The 21,653-nt window shown below is 31.1% G+C and overlaps 1 protein-coding gene across 1 annotated transcript in view; it reads left to right on the forward strand.

Annotated features, from left to right (window-relative positions):
* The window catches only part of LOC118194875 (A.superbus venom factor 1-like), a 325,092-nt gene that overhangs the window by 198,559 nt on the left and 104,880 nt on the right, over positions 1–21,653 (forward strand). Inside the window, exons 24-26 of the mRNA XM_085813226.1 lie at positions 6,886–6,961; positions 17,668–17,824; positions 18,865–18,939. Of these exons, the coding sequence (XP_085669352.1) occupies positions 6,886–6,961; positions 17,668–17,824; positions 18,865–18,939 (308 nt within the window). The remainder of the gene's footprint in view (positions 1–6,885; positions 6,962–17,667; positions 17,825–18,864; positions 18,940–21,653) is intronic.

Genomic DNA, 21,653 nt, shown 5'->3' on the forward strand with positions numbered 1-21,653 from the left:
GAAGGCTTTTGTAAAAACAATTTACTTACATGAACTTTAGTGGTTTTATTCTCTAATTGTATTATATAATTATCATTTCGTAGCTTTTTTATGATCTCACATGGCCCATTGTATTTTGGATGTCTATCAGTAAATTCCTTCTATCATACCTTCTATCAGTAAATTCCTGCATAAAAACTTTATCCCCTGATTTCAATTCTGGAATTTTTCTCCCTTTCAAATATTTTTTTGCACAATTAAAGTATTCATCCTCATTTAATTTTACTTGTTGCTTATCTCTACTCAATTGTTCCTTTATTCTTTTGGAATATTCCTGAAATTCTTCTGCTAATTTAAGAGGATCATTGCTATCTATGGGAGTATTTAATGTTCTACCAAAAAATAGTTCTGCTGGTGAAAATTGAGTTACAGAATGTTTAGCATTATTATAATACAGTTTAAACATCAGTACTTTTTGTGGCCATTCAAATATTTTGTTTGATATTGCTGCAATTGATTCTTTCATTACCCTGTGAACTCTTTCAATCAACCCATTGGACTGTGGATAATAAATTGAACTTTTTCTGTGTTCTATTTTAAGCGATTTTAAAAATTGATTAAATTCTGTGGAACAAAAATAGGAACCGTTGTCTGATAACAAAATTTTTGGAATGCCAAATCTGGCAAAATAATCATTTAAAGATTTTATGATGGATTGAGAAGTGCAGTTGTTTAACGGAAGTGTTTCCAAATATCTGGAATAATGATCAATGATAGTGAGTACATAAAACTTATTATCTATGGATCTTGGCAGTTTACCAACTATGTCTATAACTATCATCTCTCCAGGAGCAAGATCTTTCTTAGGAATTAGACGTGGCAGAGTGTTGTGAGGTCTAGACTTATTTTGTAAGCAATCTGAACAATTTTCTACAAAACTTTTCATATCGCTGTACATACCTTTCCAATAATACTTAGCCTTTACAAACTCATACGTCTTTTGAATACCAAAGTGAGGCGCATGAACTGTCTGTAATACATCTTTAATTAATGCCTTAGGAATTAGAATTTTATTCTGGATACTTCTGTCTTTCTTTCTAATATTTACAGGTTTTAATTTTATCATTACTACATCTGTATGACTATCAATAAAATACTGTTCTACACTTTCTTTGTGGTTATCCTGTAATTTTTTTATAATTGATTTTATGTCTGGATCACTTTGCTGTTTACTAATTATGTTTTGAATAGACAAATTATCATTGGTCTTAAATATATTTACATTGTTTACCACTACATCCTCTGAAACTCTTGACAAGTAGTCTGCTGGGTTTTTTAAACCAGGGATATGCTCCATCGTGTATTGAAATTCCTGTAAATATAACAACCAGTGTGCTACAATATCTGGCTGTTTGTCAAGACTAATATGGAAAGTCAGAGGTTTAGCATCAGTTAATATTATAAATTTTTTCCCATACAGATGTTCGTGAAATTGCTTTACTGATCTGAAGATTGCATAAAGTTCTCTCCTAATTGAAGGATATCTAGCCTCAGCAGGTGTTAAAAGATTTGAGTAAAATTGTACTGGGAAAAACTTTTCATCATTTTTTTGCATTAATATGCCACAAATGGCTGATCTAGAAGCACCGGTTACTAAATATAAAGGTTTATCATTTTCTATGTTTTTTATTGTGGGTTTTTCTAAATTTAATTCTTGTATTTTATCTAATGCATTTTGGCATCTCTCGTTCCACACGAATGGTATATTCTTTCTTGTTAAATTTACTATTGGCTTGACAATTTCTGCATAATTAAAAATTAAGTGTCGAAAATAATTTACCATGCCTATGAATGTTTGAACCTCTTTCACATTTCTTGGCCTAGGAAATTTGGCTACTTTCTGAATATTCTCCTCTGAAGGAGCAAAACCATTCTTATTAACCGAAAAACCTAAATACGTAATCTCTTGTTTACATAACTGCAATTTGGCTGGGTCTAATGTTAAATTAAATTTTTTTAACTTGTCAAACACCTTTTGTAAAATAATTACTAGTTCATTTATACTGTTAGCTGCAACAATTATGTCATCTAGAAAATATTGTAAATTTGGACCCTGCAATTCACCTAAACATTTTGATATTAGAGTATGGAAATAAGCAGATGAATTTTTTGCACCAAAAGGTAACCGAGTTGGTTGAAAATTGCCAAGTTCCGTGCAAAAGGCTAATTTTTCTTTATCTTTCTGATCTAACTTTATTTGAAAAAATGCTGACTTAAGATCTAGCACACAATAATAACTTTTACCTGCTATATTATGCAAAATATCTGAAATCTTAGGTAGACATATTTGATATGATTCAGTTATGCAATTTAGCAATCTATAATCTACTGCCATTCTAAATTTTAATTTGCTAGGATCAGTATTAGGTGGTGCTTTCTTTTTGACAAAAATTACTGGAAAACTGTAACTCGATGTCGATGGCTCTATAATACCTGCTTCTAACAATTTGGCTATCTCCTCTTGAGCATATTTTTTAGCAATGCGAGGAATAGTGTACGGTCTAGTTTGAATTGGAAAGTTATGTAATAAATTAAATTGTGGCACGACAGCATCAGTCTCACCCAGAGTGGTGTAAGATTTTGAAAACACAGCTGAATTTCTCATGAGCATTTCAATCATCTTATTTTTTTGTTCTGCTTCTAAATGACTTAAATCAAAATCATCTGGGCTTAATTCCTCCTTTCTTAATTTTTTAATTTCTTTTAAAGTTATATGGTTAATCTGCAAATTTTGTTGCTCTCTAGGTTTTTCAAATTGTTTTTCTTCGACTTTATATACCTTACCAATCTTTTCACCCTTTCTTAGAATAATTGCGGAATTGGAATTGTTTTCAATTATGGTGAATATATATTGCCTGTCACTTATCTCATGAATTGAATCAGTCATACCTATCTTGCCCACTTTTCGCCTGTCTGGTGAGAACATTATTTGCTTTTCTTTCTGCACATTAATTGGAATGCTTAACTTTACTATCTCTGCTGTATTTGGCGCAATTCTGGTATTCAATACTACTCTTACAATACCCGACTCCTCTGGTCTACTATTCTTGTCTACCTTTTTTGCATTAATATTAGTACAATTTTTTCTTTTGTCCAAAAGATCAAAATATGCATTATCAATGATTAACTGACTTTTATCTGCATCTATAAGTATCTTATTTTTTTGAATGAAATCATACCCTAAGATCATTTGATAATTTGTGTTCCAATTATGTTGTGTAACAAAAAATTGGTTGGCAAGCCATTTATTTCCTAAACGAAATTTTAAGTTTACAGCAGATAAATATGGGATAGTAGCATTATTTAGCGTATGTATTCTTACAGATCTGCTTAAGTAATGAATCTTTGTGTAATTTTTTATTACTTGCAAGGTGTCTGTCTGTATTAAGCTTAAATTTGCACCTGTATCAAGTAATGCCTCTACCCCAAAGTCGCCAAATTTGATTTCTATTACTGGTAATTCTGTGATACTATTAGTCTGGCAAGAAGCTACCAATTTTTGTTCATTACTTTCTTTAATTTTGTGTCGGAATCTTTCATGTGTATTTGGCCTATTTGAGTTCCTTATTTTCTTAATTTTGTCTTGTTTCCCCCAAATTTTTTTTATGGGCACTTGAGTAACACTTTGTGTATGTGAGAGATCTGCAAGTACCCTTCATTAGTTTAAATTATTTCTACGAGTATTGTATCTTCTGTATTGTGGCCTAAAGTTACCCCTATAAAAATTTCTTCTGTGGTTGTTTCTAGCCTGTCTATAATATTGAAAATTATTGTTTGAAGGAAAATAAGGACACTCTGTAGTCCAATGATTCTGTTGGCAAATATGACAAGACTCTCTATTATTACTACTTTGTGTAGCATTATTTTCTAGGCTAGTTACATTGTTTACACTACCATTAGGTAAAATTTCATTGAATTTTTTTGACAAATCCTCAATGGCTCTATTATTTTGCATTTGTTGCATAATTAATGCATTTAATTCAGGTGAAAAATCATGTGTCTGTGAGCTATTACCAGAATCCTCCAATGCTTTTTCTATGTTCTTTGCCTGTTTAACAGCAATAGCAAAATCAATAGGTCCTAGTTTTTTAACCTCCAGTCTTAAATCTGGTCTGAGAGCTTCTAAGAATTTTGAAAGCATTGCTTTTTGAGTGAGGTTATGTACCTCTTCACTCGAACTAGGATAGCACCCAAAATATTTTGTGGCATAAGTATTCACTTTTTCGGCTAAGTCCTCGACTGACTGATCTGGGGTCTGTCTAATTGAGTTAAAGTTATTTTGAATTGTGTCAAATGACTGAGATTTTGCAAATTTTTTACTTAGTAATGCTTTTAAATCATCAAATGACATATCTTTACACGATTCATTATCAATTACAAATTTTAATGCTTTATCCCTCAATTGAATTTTTAACACCAAACTTTTTCTGTTCTCATTCCAGTTCTCTAAATTTGCCATTTGGCATAACTGATCTAAAAAAAATGTTATATTTTCGTCATGCTCCCCTGAAAAAGTAGGCAGAGCAGTAGCCAGACTCATATTCATTACATTATTTTTCTTACCCATTCTGAATCAATTTACTATACTTTAGTACCACTCTAAATTACTATTATTGTTACTTCTAATATATAGTACATTCATAAATACACTATTGTAACTTATCGAAATTTTTCACATGGATACAAGTTATTACATACTCATTACCACACAATATGATATACATTCAGGAATAGTTTCTTGAATACTGACCAATTTTGAATTGATATTACCATTTTCACATATCTATTTTTATCATTAAATTATTTCACATTAGCAGGAAACAGTCATATGGAATTCTATATATATATATATATATATATATTTACATATGCAATTTTCAACTTTTTCTTAATGATTCATATCAGATAAACACAAAATTTAAAATTTTATCCAATCATTACTAATATTCACCTATTTGATATCAGACATCATCATAAAATTCAAAATATTTAAGCAATTATCAAACATGTGTAGCTATATTTTTAGGCATAAGCATAAAATGGTTCTCTACCTGAAATCAAACAGTTAAAACTTAAATTCCTTTTTTTTTTTTTGTCACGGCACCATAAATGTGCCTTTATTATTATAATCCTGGTCACAGCACCATAAATGTGGTGTTGCTGGCCGTGATCGTATAAAAGTAATTATACTAAGAGTATCAAATGCGAATTAATTCTGCGTAAATTGTTAATCTAAAAATTTAGTAGTTAGTACATTGATTATTAATAATAAGAATCAAATGACTTACCCAATAAGGCATGCATGAATCAGTATCTCTCTTTTAAATATACATTTATTAAATCACAAAAACACACATTTCTTGATTAACCTATATAAATCACAAAATACACTTTTCTTGATTAGCCTATATTCGATATGTTATAAGAAAAAAACACATTCATGAATGCCCTGCGGCATGTGCTACTCGTTAGTCCGACGGGACTGTCACAGCGTTCATTTTTACGGTATATTGCAATTCCTAATCTTGCTGCATCACAGGCACATTACTTATCAGCATCTTGCAAGAAGCTTAATTAATATACAGTGCACTTTTTCGTGATAGAAGAGATCAAATTTCTAGCAGATAGGCTTGAAATTGGCGCACATGGTCGTCACTTTCGAAACATCCAACTGTCAGGATTATACACGTTGAGTCACAGCACAGGAACAATTTTTACCTTGCAGCCTAATCAGTAAAGTTCACCTGATTTCTTATATTCTTCGTACAAGAACATATTTTCTCCTCCATCATTGAAAATGGACTTTAGATCGAGTACCGTGGACGATGGCGAGAGCTGTATCTGTGTATGTGTGGCCCGAAGGCCCACACACTCATTAACACGACGACAGGCAGAAAGAGAAAGACAAAACCAGTCCTTCCAGTTTTTATCCACTGCAATGCACGTGGCAGGGCACGATAACAATTTAAGAATCGATACAGCCACCGTGTTCACTGTGAGAATTCTGTGTTCTCACAATGTGATGATGCAATTTTTGCAGAAGATGAAAAACAATTCACTCCTTAATCATGGGTGAGAAGACTGTTGCTTAGATGATGACTGGCGTAAAAATCACAACTAGTTTGAGGGTTAAAATATCATTTTTTATTTTACACAAAAATACATTTATCCTTAAAACTGGTTCAACACTAGGGCTGCTAGAAAAGCCCCACAATTTCTATACACAAAGGTTACATGTTAAACAATAAAGAAGGAAGGCAAATGGAGAGACAGGGCTTGCTTAAGCAGCCACAGACAAGAAAAAGGTAATTTTTACTACCTTCAGTGGTATTTATAGCCGGAAAGTCTTTGTGTTAATCCTGAACAGCAATTGGGCTAAAGATGTTGCAGTGCAGAGAAATTACAGGGAAAGAGTCATGCAAAATAGTGCAAAGGATATCTTTAAAGCATGAATGTGTTTAATTACAGTTTATGAAATTGAAGATCTGTTGCGAAATGGTTCCAATTAGGTTTACTATTTTTGTTTCATATTTTATTTTTTAAATATATACTAATACTAATATCATGTAGAAATAGTACATATGACATATGTAATGTGTAATTAAAAGAAATTATAACAATATTTACTTATTACTCATGATAAATAAACTAATCAAGGACTGAAACAATTCTAAATTTTACGAACCAAATTTTGCAAAAATATTGACTAGTAGAAAGAATATGAATACTTCATGTTTTGATATAATCAAAGTGTCTAAATTTTTTAATAGAAAAGATATTAGTTTAGTGATGTTAACAAAAAAGTTAAATTTTGAATTTATGCATCATGAAACGATTTCCTTTCAGGTTATGGTAATCAGCTTGCATTTAGGAAAGAAGATGGATCATATGCAGCTTATCAGCACAAGCCAACCAGTACATGGTAAGTTTAATATTCAAAAATATTTACTAATTTCAGAGTTTAAAAAACAATAAAATCTTCCTAAACCAAATTTTCTTTAATTGAAACAATGAATAAACATTTAATTGATAAATACCTAATCCATTCAGTACCAAATTTTTAAATCAAAATTTTTTTAGCTCTTTAGAGGCAAGTATTTTGTACTTAAAATAAATAATTTCAGCATGTTTCATGCAAAAATAGTGAGCGGGGAAATGTGTGTCTGTATTGTTAAACTAGAAAATGTATGTCTACATAGTTATCGAGAAAAATGATGAGCTACGAAATCTGTATTAAGAGATGGCTTTTAGTGACATGACATAGCTACTTATCAACAATGAAAGGAAAATTCAAAAACAGTTTATTATTTTAAAAAGAGTAAAAGAGTAATCCTAATTATTATATAACTTAATATTGCATAGTTTTAACTATTGCACGGATATTACCAAAAACAACTGGAAACAGTGTTTTTATGAAATAGTACAGTTGGAGAAAAAGTTCATGTAATTATATTCAAAGCAATTTTGCACTCTGATGAAGCTGAAAATGAAGGTAAAGGGAAATAATGAGATGTTTTAGGGGAGGGCATGAATCAATAATTATTAGAAACTGCTGATTTAGACAGTGAAAAATATATCTGCTAAAATCTTGATTATGTCTTGGAGAAAGAAATATATACAGTCAAAAGTCTATAATCCGGATGTCTATAATCCGGAATGATCTATAATCAGCACCTCAAAGCTACAAACTTTCTGCGCATGCGTCAACGCATAATGCATTAACGCATGTGCATAATACCTTTACGCATGTGCATAATACATTTTATGTATACGCGTTTAATGTATAACGGACGGTATAAGCTAAGCTAAAATTATCTAATTATCTATTTCAGTTAATGTTGCAGATTGGATCCCGCTTATTATTTTTTGTAGACTGTTAGAGCAATTTTATAAAAGTAAGCTTGAACTTTCGATTACGTCAAAAAGAATTTCCGATTCTGGAGCTACCAAAGGATCTATAAAGTGAAAGCATGTTTCGATGTCCATCAAACTTTAAGTGGAATTGCTGCAAAAAATGGATAACATATCCTTTAATTCTCTAACCATTCTGAAATATGTTTATCAATTTCACTCTGCTCTACAGGGGGGGGGACAACGTGGCGCGCAATGAACTGGAAGTTGATCAGTCAGCACTATCCTTATCTTCAGGGCAGATGTTTTTATTTTATTCGGCTTATATTTCCTTACTAAATGTAGTATTTCATCTCGATGTACTCCGTCTTTGATATGATTTAAATCAAATTCCTCGTCATAATAAATATCACGAATACACATCAAATAGTTTTCTGGCTGCAGTTTTCTAATTTCGACTATGCATAATGTAAGCTTTACGCATGCGCACGTTGAAAGAAATGTTTAATAAAGTAAACAAATAAATATAAAGCTTTTTTTTGGAAAATTTTGATATCCTTTAGATCATGATTGCTCTTTATTTCATAAATTACGGTTTCATATTTTTAATTTTATAATTTCTGCATGCCATCTTACCAGATTTAAACTGATGATCTATAATCTGGAAACGGGAATCACCGAAGTCCTGACGTATCCGGTTAAAGACTTTTGACTATATATATATATATAGAAAGCCTTTAAAATGGTAGTATCATGTTTTCCGGCGTATAACTCACGCTGATGTACAACGCACATCTGTAATTTTAAGCTACATTTTTTAATTTTTAGGTGTATTCACCATAAAATGCATGCCCAAATCTACTAAAATCATGATTATGTCTTGAAGGAAGAAATATATATATATATATATATACATACAGAAAGCCTTTAAAATGGTAGTACAATGTTTTCCGGCGTATAATTCGCGCTGGTGTATAACCCACATCTGTAACTTTAAGCTACATTTTTTAATTTTTAGGTGTATTCACCATAAAATGCACACCCAAATCTACATGAAGAAACCTGAAAGATACATGTACAATGGTCTTATCTTTTCAGGTCGCTTAGTAGAAGATTTGTCCTAGCCTTTTGAACAACGTTATACCGAATTGACAAGCAATAAGGAGAACAATATGTGTGTGGGTTAAATGCTTGAGGGAGTAAATATTCCTGCAAAGAGGGTAGATTGTATTCAATGCAAATATCCAAAAGAATGCTATTTGATTTTTGAGAAAAGGGGAATATAATTTGGAGTAAGAATGTTCTTCCAACCTGAATGAATTTGTGGAATTAGAAGTTAAATGTTTTCTCTTACTGTAGTCTTTTGAAGTGAAAATCAAAGGCTTTAGTAAATCGCATTTACTTCAGTTGAAATACAGTTGGTCTAGCGTTCCTTTTAGTAGTAAATATTCTCCCATAAAAAGAAATAAACACAGTGCTGGTTTCAAATGCAAAGCCATTAATTTTGCGAAAAAAAAGGAAATCGTGCTGCGGCAAGGTTTTTGGTGCTGTGAAATCTCCATACCTAAATAATTTATATGCCAAAGAATAAATGTGCTGTGCATAAAGGAATAATGAAATAGCCTTTCGTAGAAGAAAGTGTTGTGAACTGCGTCCAAGAAAAGCACCAGAATGGATTAATTATAACAAGAAGCAGTATATGTTTATTTGCCTTAAAGTGAGCTGTAAAGAATGCAAATGCAAATGGAAACTTTTAAGGAACTTTGAATTGATGTATTAGATTTATGGCACAGAATAATTTAGTACTACTAGAAAAAACAAAAGTTTAGCAAAGGCTTCCAAAAGATTTGGATAATAAATTGATTAGTTTCCAGAAGTATGTTATTGACCTACGAAGAAAACAAATATTTACTGTCACATATTGGAAATTTGTGTGAAACTCCAGTTATGTTTGATATCATAGGAAATAAAACAATTTATGTGAAAGGAACAGAAACGGTTCACATAAAAACAACAGGTCACAAAAGTTCTATCTTCACATAGTGCATTCCTGCTTAGTGAGCAGTTTAAAATTAAAACCATGTTCAGATCACATCTATCAGATAATATGAAGAAATTATTGAAAGAGTGTAAAACAGACAAATAGTTGCCCAAAGTAGAGATACCTGGAGAATACTTCTTTAGAAGGCCAGGACCCACCCAGGGCTGTCGAGCCATTGAAGAAGAAAAAGTAATACAGACATAGCAGTTATTCTAGGCAGATTAATGACATTAGTTCAGCCTTTAGGTGTGTGTATCAATAAACCATTCAGAGAAAATTTGCAACAGTGGAGTACATGGATGTTAGAAGGTGGAAAAACATTTACAAAAGAAGGTCAGATGCATCATGTCAGTTTAATAATAGTGTGTGTGTAAATGGATAATAAAAGCATAGAATGAAATTAAACCCAACATAATTCATGAAACAACAAATGTCATGAAAAAAGTGCAGTATATCTAATAATCTAGATGGAATGGAAGATGATTATCTATTTATGAATCAGATTGAAAGTGATTGTGAAGGTGAAACAGAATTCGATGATGTGCCTGAAGCTATAATAGAAGACGAATGTGAATATATGATGAACTTTTTATGTTATCTGATAATGAAAATTTTTAAGTTCATAAGTTATGTCATTTCTTTTAAATAACCAGCATTTTGCTATGTATAGAAATCTAATTTTTCTTAACTCATTCCTTATTTTTAAATCTATCCTTTCTATATCTGGAATGTAACAAACACCCATAAATTTCAGCATTATTTATTGTATTGAAAGTGTGCATTATACACCAGAATATAGGGTGTTTACTTTTGAGAAATAACTTTTTCGAGTGTAAAGATTAGCAAATTGACATATATCTAAAAAAGGGATATTTAATATGACATTTTGTATAATATCAATATAACAATAGCAGAAGTTAGACTTCTAGTCTTTTAAATATGTTATAGCATTACAAAAAAAAAAAAAAAAAAAAAAAAAAAAGCCACAGTGTTATCAATTTTAAAATCCTAGAACTTTATGATATCTTGGTATTTGATCAATTTTAACATGTAATTCTGTTTTAGATTTGGCCCTATTTTGATATATCAGTAATACAGAAAAATATCTGGTATATTATTATTCTTTTTAAATTATGTCCATTGTTTTGTGTGGGACTTGATTCACAGCAAGTTGGGTTAGCTGTATGCATATGGAATAGTAGATTCCAATAAATTCCTTAGAAAATATTCCCTAAATAAGTTCCTTTAAAATACAAACAGTTCTCATACTCTTTATTTATATATCTACTTAATCCAACAGGAAAACTAATACATTGGATATTAGAAGCAATATTATTTTTTTATACATTTGAAAAACAGAGAAAATCAGAGCTTAACATGACATTTTTGTAATAGGTATTTGTTCTGCCATTGCTTGAAAACAGAGTTGACATATAAAAATATTAAGGGGGGGAGAAGAACAAATTATTAATTGTTAAGAAATTTATATTTAATATTAAATTAATCCACAGAGCAATAGATAACTGATAAAAATCCTGTTTAAATTGTGCAGAGTGTTCTAGAAAGTATGAATAGTTTAAGAAAGGGCTGATCCTTTTATTAAAAGAAACACAAAACTTCAAATACTTAACTTCACACTTTGATGTCTGGAATGATCTGTCAAGAAATATATGTTGGCTTTTGTCTTGATCAAGTCACAACTTGTCTTGAAAAAAGCAAGTTTAATTATACATTAAATCAGATACAACTTCTTAATAAGACATTGTTCATCTTAATACATATACAACATCGTTCACCTCACTTTCAAAAAACAAAGTGACAAGAGTTCCATTATTTTATACCCGTGCAATAAACAGTTAAATTGGATAGCACACTAGAATATTGTTAGGTATGGAGTTAAGATCCTACATTCGGCCTTCCTGCTATGCATCGACCTTAATGGCATTATTCTACTCCTGATATCATTAGTCATTGGTCATCTTACATCATGGTTGTTTTTGGTAAAAGTAACCATCATCATGAATAAACCAAAACCTGAAAATTAAAAGAAATATGAAGGGAGAAGGTGAAATTGTGTGCTAATGACAATATTGAAAGGAAACATCTTAATTGTTCTTTATCTTTGCAACAATAGCATCATCAACAGTCCCTTCTAATTTTTTGAAAATTTTCATCCAAAACGGAAAAATATCTTTAATTTTTTACATTTTTGGAAAACTTCATTTCATTTAATTAACTGAAATAAAAGTCATTATTAGGTGAAAAATCACAGTTCGGTTATCAGTTGCATAACTCCAGGTTTAAATATCATAATTAGTATTATTCTAAACATTTTCTTCTGCTTGTTTCCATTGTTTTATTTAGTTGTTTTTATGGGTTTATCAAGACTTCCTTCTTTTACAATGTCATAGGTGTCATTATACTTTATTTTGACAATCTTATATGAGACTAAATACTTTGATTTTAACTTAAGGTTTGGTCCCAATTGAGTTCTTTTGACTGCTACTAAATCATTAATTTTATAACATTTTAGAAAATGGCTTCAAAAGTTATGTTTTCTTATTTCCTTCCTGTACCTTAAATATTTATTTCTTTGTATCTTTTTGGAGTTCTTCTCGGTAAGTTTCAAAATTATTATGAATTTCTGTGTCAATTATTTCTTTAGGTTTACTATTTTCTTTTCCACAAATATGATCAGTATCTGCTTGAAAAGTGAAAGTATTCTGTTTGCCAATTCCATACATAAAATTAACAGCTGATTTTGCTTTAAGAAATCTTATTTCTGGGACTGAAGGTTCTTCAAAGGAAGATATGTGCCTCTTATATGACCTTGTTTCAAGCTCAGTTGATTCTTAAGTTAGAAGTTACAGTAGATGGCGTTGGAGCAGCAGTGGCATTTCATATATCTCCATAATATTTCCAATCATCGGCTTCAAAAATTTCTTGCAAATGACAAAATTTTTCATGTGGTACACATTTTTCTCTCCAGTTCGGTTTTTTTATCAGATAATGTATTCTCCATCATTTTTCTCATACGAGCTTTTGCTAAAGATAGCTTTTCTTATACTTTCAATTTAACATATTGAATTTTTCCTGTTTTAGTTGGACACTTTCTTTATCTATAATTGGCAAATGTCTGCATCTCAAATAAATATGTTGATCATTTTTTAAAATAATATGCATTTCTATATTAGTATATTTTCCTTTGGCTTGTCTATCTTTAGGTTTTTCAGACATACCAGAGTCCAATTCTTCTGCTTGAAGTTTATCTTTTGTTTACTCTTTTTTACTGTTGATATTTTTGTTTCACCAGCATTATCTTCAACCAATTTCTGAGATTCTCAAGTATTTCTTTTTCTAGAGTTCTTTGGAGCTGAAGTGGGTTTTTTGGAATCATTAATTTTTTCATTACTCTGTTTGATTTCCAGAACTTTCATTAATGGATTTTTTCTTCTTCCCTTCCTCTACTTTTTGCAGTTTTCCTTTTCCACGTTTAACATTTTTTCTTCTTCAAACTCCTCTTTTATTCATCTTCATCTACATCTGTTTCTTCTGCAGGGTTTTCAGTTTTATTAGGAACATAACTTTCAATTGTTTTACTTTCAACCTGTGTACTTTATTAATATTAATTAATTAGCAAATTACTCATTTTCTTGATCGACATTTATATACGTTAAATTCAATCTAGTTTCGTCTTCTACTATTTTCATAGATATCCCATTCTTGTTTATAATAATTTCCATTTGCGAAAGCAATTCATTGCCAATAACAGCATTTACTTTCATTGTTCCTTAAGGCACAACATAGGCTTAATAGCTTAATGGATTTATTTTCATCATTATCTGATTTAATTTTTTCATGTCTTAAATTTTTCCTGAAATTCTGACAAAGTTTTAGAACTGTAAAGAATAGACTTATTTAATGCAGAATCATTTATACCGTAAATAAGGTATCCAATTAAAGTGGCATTTTCAATATTACCTTTGGAGCATATATTTTCAATTACCAAAAAATATCCACATAGAGATACTTTTCTTGCATTTTACGTTTTGATAATAATTCATGTAACTGAGCATATTGAACACCATATCCATTTACTAATAAAGCCTTAAATTCATTCCACAAATTAAATTTTGCTCGCTTTCAATGAATAATTTTGTTTTACCAGTTAAAGATCTTTTGGTGATTATCAGTTTCTGTAACTTACCGTATTTACGCGAATGTAATGCGCATCGTTTTTGGCCAAATGTAATATTCAAAATTGGGGTGCACATTAGATTCGATGGCACATTAGATTCGAGTGCATAGTTCGCCGATGACGTCAACCAAATTTAAATCGTAACAATGGATTACTGTATTTGTCGACTAGATTTACCATTACATTTATCGTTGACACATTATTGCATAGAGGATACAAACTGCAGAGTATGTAGTCACGAAAGGGAGGGCAAACAGAGGAGAATGTCATATGACGCTACTTTCAAACATAAAGTAATTCTTTATGCTGAAAAAAAATGGCAATAGAAAGGCAGGGGAGAGTTCAACGTAGCTGAGAGCAGTGTTCGCTTGTGGCGGCAACAGAAATTGGCACTGTTTGCAACTAAAGCTAGTAGAAAGAAATTCACTGGCTCTCGCAAAGGAAGACACCCTAAAATTGAAGAAAAAGTTTTGGAATTTGTACGTGAAAGGAAGAAAAATGAACAACCTGTGACTAGTGACACCATAAGAAATAAAGCAAAAGAGGAGGCTGAAGTTCTTGGAATACCGAAACAAGAGTTTAAGGCTAGCCGTGGATGGATGGATCGGTTTATGAAGCGAATGGGCTTATCTCTAAGACGCCGTACAACAATATGCCAAAAGCTTCCTGCAGATTTTGAGGGAAAACTACTAACATTTCAGCGGTATGTCATCACACTTCGGAAGGAAAAGAATTTTTCAATGGGGCAAATTGGCAACGCTGACGAGACGCCAATTTGGTTTGATATGCCTTATAACTACACCATTACGGAGAAGGGGACTAAGGAAGTTATCATTAAAACTTGGGGATGTGTAAAACAACGCGTAACAGTGATATTGGCAATAACAGCAGACGGGTGCAAACTTCCCCCTTTCTTAATCTTCAAACAGAAAACAAGGCTTAAAACCCCTAAGAATGAAAAGCTGTTCCCAGATGATGTCCTGATTCGAAACCAAGAGAAGGGGTGGATGACGAAATCATTAATGCTTGATTGGCTCCGAAATGTATGGGAACGCCGTCCCGGTGGGCTCTTCAATCCGCCATCAATGCTTTGTCTGGACGCATTTCTTGGTTATCTCACCGACGACGTAAAAAAGAACACGCACAGCCTAGGCAGTGATCTTGTAATCATTCCTGGAGGGATGACGTCTGTGTTACAACCACTGGACGTTAGTATAAATAAACCTTTTAAGAGGTACGTTCAGGCGGAGTACGAAAATTGGTTTTATGAGCCAAACTGTGAATTGACCCCGATAGGAAAAATTAAATGTACTGCACCGCACATTGTTGCACACTGGGTTTCTGATGCCTGGAAAAGCATCGAAGATACAATGATTGCGAAATCTTTCAAGAAATGCTGCATTTCAAATTCATTGAATGGCAGTGAAGATGACGTGCTCTGGAACTCCTAGGATGACGATGAGGAAAGAAGAAATGAATCTGCTTCTGACGAAGAGAGCTGCGAGGATTCCAGTGATGAAAACAGTAGTGAATAAAGACGATTACTATTAATCACGGTTTGTAGAAACTGTTAGCTATAGAAATGTTACGATTTATTTCATGTTCATATTTTACGATAGGTTCCGTATATACAGTAGTGGTAATGAACAATGATTGTTTCACATAACAATAGCCCACTAATAGGTTAATTCTATGTTCTGCTACATAGAATTAACCTATTAGTGGGCTATTGTTATGTGAAACAATCATACATTTTATACAACAATTTATGCAACAATGTATAAATCCATTGTTGTATAAAATATGGTATCTAAATTTAAATAAAATTATCATACCATTGATTGATAGTTTATATACAAATCCATATTTGTATAAAATAAGATTCAATAAATTCCTCATACCATTGATGCGCATTACATTCGCCGACAAACATTTTTTTATTATTTAAAGTTTTAAAATGGGGATGCGCATTAGATTCGCATAAATACGGTATTTAGTTTTAACAAATTAGATACATCCTCAAAGTTTTCAATTAATTTGTCAAACGAATTATATGTATTACCATCAAATTTAGAAATTAAACTTTCAATGTCATTAAAATTTATATACGCATTTGAAAACTGTGAAAATGGAAACTGAACTGATGACTTATCATTCTGAATATCATAGGAATTATTATTACCTTGAGTTGCATAATTTTCAAGTGTATCAGATATAATATCATCCTCATCTAGAATTACGTTGTTTTGTGAAATTCTTAAATCTCATAAATAACTTGTAATCCTTTTAATTATTTCTGTTTTTGAACCATCACAAGATATACTTTATACATTTGAAACTGTAAGTACTTCATTTAAAGAAAAATTTTCTTCAGCATGCTTTGTTTTGAAAAGTCGTCATCTTCTAGTTTAAAAGTAAAACCACTAAAATCCCTGAGCCGCTTTCGGTTGTGACGGTCGACTTCATGATGAATTTTAAATTTATGAAGTAACTTAACATTCCCTACTTTTTCATTTTTTAAAGCAGCTTCTTTTTCTTTTATATTTACTAATTTCATGTTGTAATATATAACAAAATTCAAAATTGTAAAGTTGACTTACTTGCATCAGAAATATATAACATTTAATTCCATATTTGAATATCACAATTCATAAGCACAACAAGCAGTGAAATACGAAAGTGCTGTTCTTAAACAATAATATTTTTAATCCTGATTTTGGCACTATTTTTGTGTGTTTTTGTCTTAGGCAAGTCTCAACTCTTTTTGAAACAAAACAAATTTAAGGAAACATTAAATCATATACAACTTCTTAATAAGACATCATTCATCTCACTTTCAAAAAACAAAGTGGCGAGAGTTCCATCATTTTACACTCATGCAGTAAACAGTTTGACTGCATAGTGCACGAGAAAATTTTTAGACTAGGAAGTTAATATCCCACGTATATAAACACATAAATAATCAGATTTTTAGAAAAAGGAGAATTTGAAAATCAAGATGCCACAGAAAAGAATTCAGATGATTATATTTTGCTAGAAAACAGGGGTTTTGGGTGGGTGGGGGCTTAGCATTGAGAAAAAAGAAAATTAACATGCATTATGTAGACTGTTGTAAAATTTCTTCATTTATTATTCATGATTTTAAATATTGATATGATTTTTAATGTGATTTCTAATAGTTAAAAATGATTTTTTGGAAACTTTTAATTTAGTTCTCCCATCTCATATCATCTGAATTTGCATAATACTGCATTTTAGGGAATGTAATGATCATGCTGTATGAGAATGTGATGTCTCTCTTGGTGTATTTTACTTATGTGGGAGAGGGGAAAAAAAAAAAAAAAGAGTCAGAAATACACTTAAGAAATCAGTTAAATCCAGCCTTTCATCCACTTCATGGGCTGAATCATGCTGGAAAGCATAGTAGTTTCATCTGATGATTTAAAAAATGTTTTTTTTTTACTTGATTTCTGCATTTAGTTTAATATTTTAATATATATCATTTAATCACATAAAAGAAGATGGATTTATTTTTCAGGTTGACAGCCTTTGTTATGAAAGTATTTTGCCAAGCAAATGAATTGATACATATTGATGAAAATGTGTTGTGCTCTGGCATCAAGTGGCTTATTGACGATCAGCAACCTGATGGATCTTACATTGAAAGCCATCCTATGTATCATCTTGACATGATGGTAGGCACTGATAGTTTTTACAATGAACTTTCTCCGATTTCACTATTTTCCCCCACTTTTCAATTGATTTATTATTATGACTATATTTGTTTAATAATTTGTATAACATACATAATGGTATTAATAGAAAGCCAAATTAGATTGTGATACAGTTCCATAGTATTTTTATTTCTGTTGAGAACTTGGAAATCATTTTATATTTGGTTAATGCATTTTAAGAGCTCTTATGATTTTTCTATTATTCATCATGAACAATTACAGTTTTAATAAATAATTGGTTTAAATAAGGATTTATTAGTTGTTCCAGGTACTATGTAAAATATTCAATAATGAAATAAGTTATATTTCTTTTAGTGCTATCATTAATATTAATATATTTTAACAGTATTTTAACAATGAAGTACAAATTCCCTTTGCAGAAAATTTTAAATTCTTCTCTTAACGTATAGTTCTTCCTGTTACACTTCAAAATTAATTTTCAGCTCTGAATTATTAAAAATAATTAAATAAACTAATTATTTATTAACATGGGGCTTAAAATCAAGCTTTGTATAGATAATTTAAATTCATCATTCATTTCATTTAACTATTATTACAGACCAATTTCATTCAAAGGAATCTCTGTACTGATTTAGGGAACAATATGCATATTGCTTTAACAATATTAGAAATAGAGAACTTTAGAAAATGGGGGAATATATGAAATTGAATCAAATCCAAAATCATGTTGCCAACCCCGTTGCTGTAACCCAACCTCACATTCCTATCAATATTTTTGAGAACTGATTTCTGACTTACTACATATTCATTGGCTGTTTATGGGTATGACCTTGATAAAGTAAGTATAATGTTGATTCACTTATAACGTGATAAGTATTTTAGTTTTTATAATCCGCATTAATATGGATCTATGTTGCATGATAAAGTTGCCATTTTTGTTTTACCTTTGTAAAATATTTTCATTTCTTGAAATTATCAGCATATTTGGCATAAGAATTGTTTATGATTATTTTATGTAACATTTAAATGTGTATTTTTAGGGAGGTGTTCAAGGGAAAACACCAATGACAGCTTTTGCTTTAATAGCCTTAGAAGAATGCAAGTGTGATGCTGAGGTAAACGGAAAATATTATTACGATTATATTTGTATTTTTCTGAAACCTCATAGCTCTATTTATTTTGTAGCAGCTGTCAAAGGGTCTAGTTTTCTTCAATAGATGCTAAAATGTTTTGTTAGTGTTCTTGTGTTTCTACAATTTTAACCTTCCAGCGGGCGCGCCTTCTGCACCAACAAGAAAGGTCGCGCATATTTCTTAGATACGCTATTATAAAAAATAAATTTTCCAGAGCAAAAATATTTAAATTAGTTTGTAAATAGTTAAATGTTAATAAGTACAATTGAGTTAAACAATATTAACTTTAAATTAAGGAAAATAAAATAAGTATAAATCAAAAAAACAATATAAAATGGACTAAAGATTTACCAAACTAACTTGAAAGTAAAACAAAATTAAACTGCCAATATTTCAACTGAACTTTTATATTTTTAATCAGTAAGTGAAAAAACACATTAAATATTACATAACAAATCAATTTCATAGTCACTTCATTGCATCGGTGCAGTCTGAACAAATATGTTTACAGCGCTCTAGACAAATGAATTTTAAACAAATTTCACAGCTGAACCTCGTAATCCTAGTATGCTTGTCATTTTGGCAGGGTTTGCATCTTTTTTCCCCTGAAGTCATTTTTTCAACAACAGCTAATTTTGCTTTTCGTTTCAACAATTTAAATTTCAGCTCACTTTGAAGAGAGTTAGGGCTTCTTCTTTCAAAGTTTTCCTTCACAAGAGCATTTGCTAGCTTTTGCAGATATTACCTTCAAAGTAATTTTTCACTATTATTCGTTGAATGAATTATGTAGCTGTTGATTGCTGCTATATTCAGCATAGATAAGAAAACTACAAGAGGCCAACGCCTGGTGTTCCTGACAACATTGTAGGAAGCACACAGTTTATCCACTGTATCCATGCCTTCTTTGGTAGGATTGTAAAATGTGATAATTTCGGGCTTTTTTTGGTCTTGGGTATTTTCATCTGTTGCTATGTCATCATGAAGATTTGAAGTCAATATTTTGGAGGAATTTGAGGTTTATTGTTTTTCAAAGTACCTACAAATGACAATTTTTTTCATCTATTTCTCGTACTAACTCAAAACTTGAAAACCAGTTGTCTGTGGTTATTCTTCCAGTGTTATCAATAGGTTCTGTCAACCTTTTTACAACATCTTGTGGTTTGTTGCTTACGTAAAAATACCATCTGGCTGTGCTCCAGCATTAAATGTCCATATTTTATATGTAAAACATACGAGTGTCTACCATGGCATAAATTTTTATGCCATATTTGTTCGGTCTTTTGGAAATGTATTGAGTGAAACCACATCTTCCTCAGAATCTTTCTGATTTCTCATCGGTTGTGACATTCTCTCCAAGTGAATAGCACTTCTGGCAATTAGAGACAAACTATTAAAAAATGTTTCTTATTGGAGCCAAATGGTCTTCGTTCTGTTACTGTGTTTATGTCATCAAGCCGTAAAGCTCTTAGTAGAAACAAAAATCTCTTCAAGTTCATTACTACTTTAAATTCCTCCATTCTCCACAGTTCCTCAAGATTCCCGAACTCTGTTACCATGATAAATACCAGCTAAGTAAAGTAAGCCCAAAAGAGTTTATTTCTGCTCCATCCGTTTCTCTGCTGTCCCTTATACGAGAATAATTAGACTTCACAGAAGAAATAAACTTATTCGTATCTTCAGCGATGATTTCTATCAAACCATCAGTAAAGAGGCATTTCCATATATCCAAAATATCTGTTAGATATTTAGCTTCACCGATAACTCCAGAAACACGAACACATATGTTATGAGGCGCTCGTTTAGTTTTTTTTTATGCCATGCCATATATTTAACTTTTATGTTTTTCATTTGATAAGCTATGTACACTTTGGAAGAATTATCATCATTATTTCCCTCTTCAGAATTGCTCTCTGCACTTATCTCCGAATCTGAATCACCTTTTTCTGAAATTCATTCTTCTTCATCTGTAATGCTTTCATCTAAAATAATGTCCTCATCTTCATCACTGTCACATAAAAGCAAATTTCTTATAATCTCAAGATCCTTTGGATCATTCTTGTCGAGCATTTTACTTTTATTCGCCATAACTCAAAAGAAAAGAACAAAAATATTAAACATGGTCATGCGTATGTGACGTATACAGTGCTTCTAGTTTATCATTAAAAGTAATTATGCACACAAATTATACAAAATCATAAGATTTAGATGCAAAAGAATAAATATTTTCTATAATAAAAAAGGAAATTAGATATAACAAAAACTTACTTCAACGGTCGCGCGTATTTCTGGAATACAAATAGTAAATCTTCAGACTCGCATTAACCTCTTGAAATGCAGAAGACAACTGAAAGAAGGGTGAACGAACAGGAGAGAATAGCCGTTTATGAACAGATACTGTGTGTCCTAATATTTTATATGTACAATCTTTAAAAAGAGCACTGTTTGGATTATATTACAAAATGCTGACTACGAAGGTTTAGCAGTATGCATCAATGATGATTTCAAGTAGGGAGAAATCATATAGGTTGAGATATATTCTAACCTGCATTGTAAAAGGCAGATTGAGCTTATTATTTTGCTGACCCATGAGAAGTATTCCCATTGTCATGCCAATCAAAAACATAATACAGAGCTTTCATTACAACTTTGCTTGCAATATAAATATTGATCAGAGCTTGATGAAAACGTCTGCTGTG

Source organism: Stegodyphus dumicola, chromosome 3 (assembly GCF_044657685.1).
Source record: "Stegodyphus dumicola isolate Sdum_Otavi_A_Nest chromosome 3, ASM4465768v1".
Classification (NCBI taxonomy): Eukaryota; Metazoa; Arthropoda; class Arachnida; order Araneae; family Eresidae; genus Stegodyphus; species Stegodyphus dumicola.